We start from the raw sequence: 11364 nt of genomic DNA, 5'->3' as shown, positions 1-11364 counted from the left end.
CGGTGCTTTCTGACTGGCATTGGCTGCAGAGGGTGGGATCTGGGCAGCCCCTCTTGCTGCCTGGCCTCTCTCACTCACTGGGACGCCAGCTCAGATACTTTGGACATTCTTACTGAGAAGTACTAAGATTTTAATAAACTAGGACCAGGAATTCAGGTCATGAGTGTGAAATTCTGAAGCTTACATAAAATGTAGAAGTATGTGTAAATTTAACACTTAATATTAAAAAGAAGGAAATTGTAGCAGCTTCTGATGTTTCTTAATCTCCATTAGAGGGCTTGAAACTCGGAATCTGGAAAGCCCACCTAGCACTCAGTGCTTTCTGTTGCCTTAGAAATAGGAGGAAAACTGTGTGGAGAAAGCCAGGAGGGAGAAGTCATTCTGCAGCAGTGATATCTTCCTCTCAGGAAGAAGTCGCTAACTTGTTCTTTTTGTTCCTGGCTTTCCTCAGTTTGTGAGATTACTCTATTTTTTTAAAATATAATTTTATTTCTTTCAATGAATTTAAAATAAAAAACAACTTTGGAAGGAAAAACACTTTATTGCATTCTACAAATATGAGAAAATAAACATAGACATGTAAATACCAATTTCAAAATAATTAAATCTCAGACACATTCATATGAAATTACTCTTTCTTCCCTGCTATCAAACTTAGGTGCAATTACATCCTATTAGTAGATCAGGGATAGTTATTTAAAGACATATGTGAGCACTTGAATCATATTTCAAGGTTGGAAAGGACCTTGTTTTCTGTAGTTAAATAACTCATGGTTAGAGTGAAATCAGGGTCCAAAAAATCAAAATGGCTCATCCAAAGAAACATCATTAGTAAAAGGCAAATTGATCACCAGAAGTCAGGTTTTCTCAAACTTAATTACCCAATACATTTATCTGTGAATTAAAAAAATGAATAAAATGTAGTACTTAAAATGCAGCTCTCTGGGCTCCATCTCCAGAGATTCTAATTGAATTGCACTAGAATGGTACCCAAGATTAACTGTTGATGATGGTCTGAGAACTATATTTGAAGATATATTACTTAAATCCTTTATGCTAAAAATAACATGTAAAATAACGTGATGGCCTCAAACACATAATTATTTTCCCCATTACTTCCAAGACATCCATGTGTTCACAGAAAAAGCACATTTAACAAAAGTCAAAGTCTACTGGCTATCCAGACTTGACTTTGTTTATCACAATAAGCCCTTGCAATGTGTTGGAAGTCTAAGCCTCTGATCATTCCTTCAAATCACAAGTGTACCAGTTAATATATTTCTAAGGCAATGACAGGAATATTTAATTCCAAGAAATATCTGAAACTAAAAATCTTGCAACTCTTAATATTTTTTATAACAAATAAAATTCTTACTTTCTTATTGGATCTTGTTTAGTAATGTATTCACTTATTTATTCAATGAATGCTTACTGAATATCTACCAACCAGACATTTAGTTAACATCTGTCATATTATAAGGTCTTCAAGCAAATTTGACAATTGAAAAATGATTCTGGGAGTTGTGGGGCTCAAGCGGGAAATTCCATTACCTTACACAGTAGTATTTATGATTATAACAAAACACATGAAAATGTTTTATATTATTCCATAGAATTTTAATGTTTGTAAGTATTTTAATGGGCTGAATTAAAGGGAATCTACATAGGCCCAGGAACAAAGCAGCAATTGGAATCATTATCAACTCAAATAGAAACCAAGCTTTGTAGGTTAAGATTTATTTTAAACTCAGTAATTCAAATCTTATTGTAGTCTGATATTTCACATTTAGCCATATATACTCCTTTAAGAGTCTTCTATGTGAAATTACAAAAAGTCTATATAAAGTTTAAACAAAGCGGGCTCTACATTTTAAGAAACTTTGAAGAAATGTGACATTAATGATGTACATAAACTGAGAATATAGAATTATCATAGAAAAATCAAAGACACCCTGAAAGACCCACTATTATGTTTTTGGATAAGAATTAATATACCATCCTTTGAGATCATTTTGATTTATATGTTGATTGTTTATCTTGTTCACAAAAGAATTTAACATAGTCATCTCAAATTCAGGTTTGCTTTCCAGATCTTTTCAGATGAAGTAAGTAGTTGGATTTCCATCAGGGATGGTCAGTTGACAGACCCATTATGTCTATGGCTTCACTTTATTTTCTGAAGAGCATTGCAAAGTATTCCAACTTCACCTACAAAGAAAAAGAAAGATCAAAATGAGCCTCTAATTGAATGAACAAATGGCTTTTGCATGTCCACAATGTTGAAAGCAGCAGGGGATCTATGGGATGCGCAGATAAGCTTAGTGTCATCCCAGTCTTCAGAGTGCTTAAACTTTAGTCATGACAATAGGAATGAGGCTGTTATGGTATCAGTACTTAGGTGTTTTAGGAAGTGACAGAGCTAGGGAAACAATTAACAGTTTTCCCCTAGGAAAATCACTAGCTACACTGTTTGCTTCATGTGACTGTTCATTATTCAAGGAGTTAAGTCAACATAAGAGTGTGGTTTACACAAACATCCTGTGTCAGAAACACCAGAGTTATTGTTACCAATATAAACCCCAAAAATTCACCAAATACTTAGCCTGGGGTTATAACTGGGGCTACTAGTTTTTAACTGGCTCTCCAAGTGATCCTGACACATACTAAAATTTGAAACTACATGGCCTGGGAACATAACCTAGTAGGATCATTAGACCACTGGTCTAAGGTACAATGCAGCTACTTCCATTTATGCCATGCTCTCGCAAGCCCATGGGCCACAGAGATAGAGACTATTCAAAGAGCTGGAAGGAGCCTTAGAGATGGGCAAGCCTCCCTCCTTCCTAGATCTTGAGAAGACATAGATGAAGAGAGACAATGAGGTCTTACATAAGGACACATATCTCTTAAGAATCTTTCAGTTTCTAAATTTGTCATTCTGTGCTTTTAAAACCTCCCTTACAGGCAATAGTCTATGGGGATTTTGTTGTCTTTTCAGAGGAAATGAGAAACAGAGAGAAAGCGGCTATGGTCTGACCCTTGTGTCTTACATCCTAGCCTCTAGAGCACCTGGTTGACTTCTTCAGTGAACAAATCTCCACTTGAGTATCCAGCCTTGTGCTTTTTCAAAAAGATGGTTACAGGTAGCCATAACAAATGGGGAATGACTGTAATAGCCAGGGCTGACTATGGCTTTAGGCAGCATCAGAGGCCTATTAAAGGAAATTCAAGCCCATTTTCGCTTTTAGACTTTGGTGCCATTACATAAGGCAAGGCCTTCCAAATCTTGCCTAGAATTACTCTCTCTGGCTACCCTTTTGTTAGTTCTATCTACCTGTTCTATAGCTCTTAAATTTCTTCTACAGTTGTCAGGAACATGGATAGATGCTGGGTATTTGATAGTGAACCTGACATGACTCTCCGCTAAGGTCTAGTTATGGAGACAGATAAGCAAACAACTACAAAACAGTCTAATGGTAAGTCCTCTGAGAGCAGTATCTACCAGAATGCAAAGACATAGTACACCCAAACCAGTCTTTCTACAGAAGGAGATATCTATGCAACACTTAAAGTATGAACTGGAGTTGGACATCTCTAAACAGGAGTGGAAAGGGGAGTATTTTCAACATAAAGAACTACAATGGCAAAGGCCAGGAGAGAGTATGGGAACTGTATGGTGAACAATGTTGCTGAATGGAATACAAAGGGCAACAAAGAATCAGGTGATGAATAAGATAACCCTCAATTCTAAAGAACAACTATTACAATATCCTTATTACCAAAGATCAATAAATTAGCTACTATTTATTGATCTTATTATTATTAGCTACTATTTATTATACTATAGACAGGGCCTTGCTATTAAAGGATGAGATTCCAGGCACAATACTGTCAACAGGACTTGTATGTAGAGTAGAAGGGATGGAGAAGCAAAGGACAGAGAGCACATGGCTTTGGCAGGCTAGGTGTGGAAGGTGGTATGACAGTAGGGGTTGGGTAGAATCTAGGAAGGTCAAAGGAGAAAGAACACTCAAGGCAATTCTGGCCTTTTGGCCAAGTTTTTCTTCCTCAATGACCCATGGCTTACATGGAGATGCTCTTCTGCTTAACTCAATATTTAATAAATTTCTTATTGTTCATATAGTGAAGGTAAGAAAACAAAACACTTTGTTTCTGGTTAAGAGAACAGCCTCCTAAGCTATAAAGTGACTTACTGTTTATGGAGTCAGCCAAAATCTTAAGCTGCTGGGTATTATCCAAGATCTCAATCCTTTGAGTGTATGGGTCATAACGAACTGAGAAGGGTCGAGGGATTGTGGCAGCGAAGTTCCTGAAACCAAAACCACAGGCTGGAGTGAAGAATGAATTACACATAAAAGCACTTAGAACAGTGTTCAGTGTACAACAGTTGCTAAACATGCACTATCTATTATGATTAACAATAATAATTAATTACCTTGGTGGGATAATGCACCATTCTACTGAAATTCACATGGCTGAAGAGGACCCTAGGATGGCACAATGGACCCTTTGGGAGCTGGAGGGAGGCAGGCTACCTGCATGGGTGGAATTTAGGAGAGAACTGGAAAAGCAGGGCAAGAAGGACTGAGTGTCCTGGACAGAGTGGGGAAAAGGGAGTCGCTTTGGACCAAACAAAGAACACTTGTGGAACATCATTTTACCTTTAATTACCTAGGCCCAGTGCATTGAAAGCTAGCATGATCCACTTCATAAGATCCCAGAGGGCTATATACCATGTCTACAGTCCACCACTGACAAGTGTTTTTCAAAAATGGTAACAATAATGAGTATCAGGATATCCATGTCCAGGCTTGACGAGACCAAGGCAACTTCAGCTGGCTGACAAGGTCACAGCAGAAGGTCTGTCTCAGCAAGGCATGAGAAGGACAGCTGCGGTCCTCTTGGTGGTTTTAGGTTTGATGGGAACTACAAGCTGGAGCTTCCTGGTGGTCCTGCTAATGATTGCTGTATTCCTAATTTTACGGAAGAGCACTTAGTCTCATAACCTCCAAAATGTCCATTGCCTTGTAGAATTTTAATCAAGCAGAATGTTAGTGAGGAAGAAAGGGTTAATGCCTTATGCAAGGTTGAGCTGTTTGTAGAAAAGATTAAAAGGCAACAGGCTCTCTGGTATATACTTCCCACTAGAATAAAGATAGATGTTAATTAAGCTTTAATTCACTATATGCTACAAATACTACAATGGTTAGGATGTCAGAACTGTAGAACAGATCTAAGTAAACCTTTAAATAAGTGCAATAAAAAATTAAAGAATTAAAGAAAAAATTGCAAAGAAGGGATACATTTTTAAAAGGGTCTGCTTTGAACTTGGCACTTCTAGTAAAGATTAGATTAGGAAGGTACTATTCTAGCTTATGTAGCCAATTTCTGCATAGTTCAGCAGCACTCGAGGCCTTGGCTTGTGTGGGCAGCCTGTTATCTCACACCTGTCTCTGATTGTAACCCATGCTCTGAGTATGCCCTTGAAAAAAAAATTGTAATTAGAAAAAATGGACAACAGGCTTTTCATTGTAAGAAGAAAAAGTCATTATGTGGCTTATAATATAAAAATAAAGTCTGGTGCTCAAAAGCCAGAGCCATGCCATCAGCCATGCTGTGAGTGTCTCTCATTTCTTCAAGCGCCAATACCTCTCACACCTTGGGGCCCCTGGACTGGCTGGAGCTGGTCTCCGGCACAGGCTGACCTGACCTGTCTCCTGCTTGTATAAAGATCTGGTTGAAGGTTGTTCAAATAGATCATAGACACAATTTTCAGCTCAGAAGGCCAAGAGTCTCAGAGTCCTAGGACCACTCCATCAGGCTCTTGTGAAATGCCTCTGAGATTGATGCCTTTACCAATTACTTATTGAGTATTTACTCTATCAGGAATTGATCTAAGGGATGGGTGAAGAGCAGAAAACATAAAAGCCCTCATACAGTCTAAATTACATACTACATTAGAAGTTAATATGTGCTAAGGAGGAAAAATAAATTATGGAGATGGGTAGATTTAAAATTTGTTGGATAGATAAACACACACACACACACACACAGATTTACAGGAAAATGAAGTGAGAAAAATTCCTGAGGTTGGAAGATGTCTCTGATTTGGTTGAGGGAACTTTCATAGTCACTCACAAGAGGGTTCAGTAACTGCATATGGTATCCACATGGAACATGGGCCAAGAATCAAGGTTGTTTGCAGAGACTGGCATGTCCAGACTCTCAACAGAGGGTAGAAGAGAATGAGGGTAGAGAAGATGGTGAGACAAACTCTCTGCTGCACAAACTTACTGTTGTGTAATCTCTGGACCAACCAACCAGAGATCAATGGCATCAACCTGCTTCAGGAGACTGCAGGGCTAATGCTCCACCTTGGTCACCACCTCACCTCACTTTCTCCTTGGCATCCATAAAACTCTCAGCCACATAATATAGGGGTTGGAATTCTGTGACAGGGTACTCCTGGATGGCTGTCTTCTCCAGTTCCAGGGGGAGCAGCTTCGGCTTGCCTGATAAGCAGTACTGTAGGCACCAAGCAAACAGTTTTCATTGTTAAAGCAGGATAGGTGGTCCCAGTTGCAACCCATTGATCATCTGTGCACCTTTATTCATCTCAACCTGATTTTTACCACATCCCAGCCCAAATACAATGCACAAAGTTATTTTACATATAGCAATTACATCTTTCATTGATTATCTAAAGCCCACAGACAAAATAAGGAGTAATTCATTCCAGTCTCTTCTAAGTAAGGTGATAAGTAGATGATGTGGGGGCCAACTACATTCTCTGGAATTTGTTTTCATCATATGAAGTCATGTGCACAGTCCAAGCATGGAGCCAGGAGGCTACTCCCTCTTAGAGACCTAGGTAGTTCACTCACTATCACTAACATCTGCAGCTATGATCAAATTATGGTACTAAGGTACCAATAGCTGGAGGATGAGCTCCCAGCTTGCATCTCAAAATAGATATTAATGAGATTTCAACTTTACCAAGAAAATAAGAATAAGAAATTCATCCTTTGTTCCTGTTGGGTCATACCTGTAGTTCACCGAAGGATGACAGGAGCCCAGCACCATATGCCTTTATAGAATCTCCTTGTTTGCAGAGTCCAAACTCCACAGTAAACCAGTAGATCTGGAATGGAAAGTAAATCTGAGAGAATGTTCCAAGGAAAGGAAAGGCAGCAGATGCCCCAGAGTCAAGGACAAGATGGCCAAAGAGAGTGTCTGTGCAGGTCTGTAGAACAGGAACTATACTACCCATTTTGATTTTCCCTCTGAGGCACTACCTTGAGTGAGATGCTCCTAAGATGCTCTGTTTTGGGTTTAAATGGTAGTTATATCATGCACATTGGTGGGAGGTAGGGATTGGGTTGTGACAGAGTCATGGAAGGGTGGGTACCCATCACTCATACTCAAAGTTGGTATGTTTCTGAAGTCCACCACTGCATTTATCTACCCCAATAGTCAACTTATTTCCTTTGGACAGCTTCCAGTTCAACATGTCCTAGATGCCTGGCCTGAAGAAGAGTGTCCTCAGATTCTGGGATCAAGAGGAACTCAGGGCTTAGCTGCTAGAGATAGTCACAATTTTGGAGAATGAGTGTTGGTTACGAATCAAACCTGCTATTTGGACCAGAGTAGGTTAAGTTCGGGAAGTCTGTCAGAGACCAGTTGGTATTTCCTCCTCACACAGAAGAGGAGGCTTCTGCTTAGAGAGTTAAAGCAGCAAGCATTTATTTACCCAGCAGATTAAGGGCAGAGCAACCACCCAGGCCCACGCCCATCCAGAGTATAAACAATCAATTTTTTGAGAAGTTAGGTTGATGATGAGTATTTTTGTCCTTGCTATGACTGGTGACACAATGTTCTAAGTTCCAAGTTTATTTTCTTCTTACAACTGAGAATTTCCATCCAGCTATGAAAATAATTTGAAAGCTCCTTCTTACATCTCCAAAATGTTTGGCATTTTAAAACTCATATAAATATGAATTTAACTCTTTAGAAATTCATGACATATTTTGGAGATGGAAAGAATATAAATTATTGCATCCATTTTCAGAGAAGAGGAAGCAAAAGCCACTTCCCCAGAGTCTCAGTGTAGATGAGCAGTGAGAAAAAAATAAAACCCTTCAGGAAGTTTTTAGCCTTTCTGGTGAATTTATAAAGTTCTAAAACGATACATCTTGATAATGGATTTGCATTCATTTGTCATACCTAATTCCATTATACATTGGTAATTTTTGACTTTCAACTTAAGTGTACTGTAAGAAATGTGGCTTGGTGGGGTGGGTGCTTGGTACAGTGGTTATGATACCACTTGGGTTGCCTGCATCCTTTATCAGAGTACCTGGGTTTCAGCCCCCTTTCCACTCTAACTTTAGCTTCCTGCTAATGTGTACCCTTGGAAACTGCTGGTGTTAGCTAAAGTACTTGATTCCATGCCACCCATGTAGAGACCTAGATTGAGATCTTGGCTTCTGGCTTTGATGTGGCTCAGACCTGGCTTTTATGAGCATCTGGGGAGTAAGTCAACAGACAGAAGATCTTTCTCTCTCTCTCTCTCTCTCTCTCTCTCTCTTTCTTTCTCTGCCTCCCTCCCTCCATCCATCCCTCCATCCCTCCTCTCTCCCTCCTCTCTCCCTCCTCTCTTCCTCTCCCTCTCTCTCCATCAACCTTACTCTCCATCTCTATCTTAATGTCTTTCTATCTCTGCCTTTGAAGTGAAAAAGGTAATAAATAAACAAAATACATTTCTAAAGAAATTTGTCTTTGTAGCTGGAGATTGTGCTGAAATTGGAAAGGAGGGTAAAAAAGGGAAATCATGTACTATGCAGAGTTGATACTTCAATGGATGTCATAGAATCACTTGTAAGAGGGAGGTGTGTAGTAAGGAGAAAGCTAGCCCTTATTTTCACTATGTGGCTGAGAAAGGAAAGATCTCATTCCCTCCCGTGAAAAGTTGGAGTTGTAAATATTCCCTTCTCAAGGCTGTAAATTCAGAATAATTTAATACACCATATTTTGCCCAAGGACTATGAGGGTTATTATAATAGACTGCTAGTGTTTTCAAGATACTATGTTTAGGGGCCGGCACAGTGGCACAGCAGCTTAATGCCTTTGCCTGAAGCGCCGGCATCCCATATGGGCGCCGGTTCTAGTCCCGGCTGCTCCTCTTCTGATCCAGCTCTCTGCTGTGCCCTGGGATAGCAGTGGAGGATGGTTCAAGTCCTTGAGCCCCTGCACCCACGTGAGAGGCCCAGAAGAAGTTTCTGGCTCTTGGCTTCGGATCGGCGCAGCTCCGGCCATTGTGGCCATCTGGGGAATGAACCAGCAGATGGAACACCTCTCTCTCTCTCTCTGCCTCTCATTCTCTCTGTGTGTAACTCTGACTTTCAAGTAAAATAAATAAATCTTTTAAAAAAGATACTATGTTTAAAGTTATGTTTAAATATTTCCATGCAGCTGATTTCAAAATCCAACCATTAAGGAGAAATCAAAATGTGAAGTTCCACTTGTGCAAATGTAACCTACCATAATCTGATTTTTTTTCTCCCAATCACCTGGCTTCCATGGGAAGTACAAAGTTTCAAAGATTTAAAGAATATGGCCAAGAGCACTTCCACCACCCACCCAGGGAGAGAATAAACTTACTGTGGCAAGTTTCTCAATGTATTCATCAGGTGCACCCAGAGAGGCTAGGCCGATTTCCTGCAATTGTGGAGAAATAGTCACTAACACAGTGCAGGCATATCCATCGTCAAACTTTACTCTCGGTACCAACCCAGCACTTGACTATATGACTATAGGATGGTGTTTTGTGGCCATATGCCTGAAGAGGGAACAGAAACACTCTAATAGTCCTGTCAAGTCTTCCCTGGCCACCCATCACAGAGTCACAAGTACAGGAAAACCCTTTCACCATCACTTGGTCATTTGTGTTCAATTTAAAAATGAGTAAACTGAGGCACAGAGAAAGCACATGGCCACATAGTGAGTTATTGTCTAAAACTTCATCTTTTGACTTGAGCTCGGTGCTCCCCCACAGCACAAGTGGAACATTCCCAAAGTATCCAGATGACTTTTCATCATGTAACATGACAACAGCACAGGAGGACTGCAAATATGTAATTGATGTCTGTCCAGATATGAACAAAGTTAGAGTCTGATATGTTGTGGCTCACTTCTCATCACAGCGCCATTCCAGAATTCTTCTAGTGGTCTCTCTCTTGAACAGTGTTTGCTCCAGCCTGCAATGTGTGTGTGTGCACATATGTGTATATTTGTGTATTGTAACTCTCCTAATACATGTGTTCATTGAAAAGTATTTATTGAGTGGTTCCCATATGACTGACAGTGTGCAAAATCCATACAGACCCTTGATCTTGTGTTTTTTAGTGGAGACAGACAGTCAAAATAAACATACACTCAGGAATATGAGAAGGTAATAGGTTCTTTGGAAAGATAAAATAATAAAAGAAAGGGACAAGAGGAGTCACAAGTTCCAAAATATCAGGTGCAGGCTGACATTTTATATAGGGCCCCAAGGTAAGCGTCAGTGAGAAGATGAGCGTTCATGGGCAAATACTTGGCAGAAAATGAGGTTTGTTTGTCTGCTGACATCTGAGGGAAGCATACTGTAAGCCAGTACCAAGCATACGGCCAGTACCAAAGCTACCTAAAGAAGGAAAATGTTCAAGGAACATGGAAAGATAGTGTGGCTTGGACAGAGTAAGTGAGGTGGCAGTGGTAGGTGATGACCAAGAGGGATCCAGAGCCAGATAGTGGAAGGCCCAGGCTTTACTTTCCAATGAGATGGGGAACCATTGCAGGATTTTGAGCAGAGAGGTAGACATGATTTGACGTACACCATCAAAGATTTACTCTGAACACTGTGTGAGAGCAAACTCCACAGAGTCAAAGTCAGAGGCACCACACTACTGAGGACGTGGCTGCAGTCACCAGGGTGGGAAACAGCAGTGGCTGAGACAAGATTAACTGCAGTGGTTGTGATATGAAATGGTCATGTATTCTGACTGTAGAGCACAGAGAATTTTCTGATTGCAGAGTAAGAGAGAGAAGTGTCAATAATATCTCCAAATTACTGGAAGGATGGGGTTGCCATGGACTGATATGGAGAGGTCTCTGGGGAAAGAAGGTTTGAGTGAGAAGATCCAGAATTAAGTTGAGGGCAGGATGATAGGAAAGTCTAGTGGGCATTTAAGTAGAAACATTAAATAGATAGTTGGGTAGATATTCAAGTCTGAATTTTGAGGTTACAGTTAGAGATGAAGAAATGAATGTGATCAAGAGAGTAGAGATGGTATTTAAAGCCAT

The 11364-nt window shown here is 40.0% G+C and overlaps 1 protein-coding gene across 1 annotated transcript in view; it reads right to left on the bottom strand.

Annotated features, from left to right (window-relative positions):
• Positions 1-521: 521 nt before the first annotated feature.
• The window catches only part of PAH (phenylalanine hydroxylase), a 62816-nt gene continuing 51973 nt past the window's right edge, over positions 522-11364 (bottom strand). The window contains exons 9-13 of the mRNA XM_062203018.1: positions 9682-9738; positions 7067-7162; positions 6413-6546; positions 4215-4330; positions 522-2208 (exon numbers count right to left, since the gene is read on the bottom strand). Coding sequence (XP_062059002.1) covers positions 2165-2208; positions 4215-4330; positions 6413-6546; positions 7067-7162; positions 9682-9738 — 447 coding nt within the window. The 3' untranslated portion in view covers positions 522-2164. The remainder of the gene's footprint in view (positions 2209-4214; positions 4331-6412; positions 6547-7066; positions 7163-9681; positions 9739-11364) is intronic.

Source organism: Lepus europaeus, chromosome 10 (genome assembly GCF_033115175.1).
Source record: "Lepus europaeus isolate LE1 chromosome 10, mLepTim1.pri, whole genome shotgun sequence".
NCBI lineage: Eukaryota > Metazoa > Chordata > Mammalia > Lagomorpha > Leporidae > Lepus > Lepus europaeus.
Note: the sequence above shows the minus strand (reverse complement) of the source record. Positions and strands in the feature narration are given on the sequence as shown.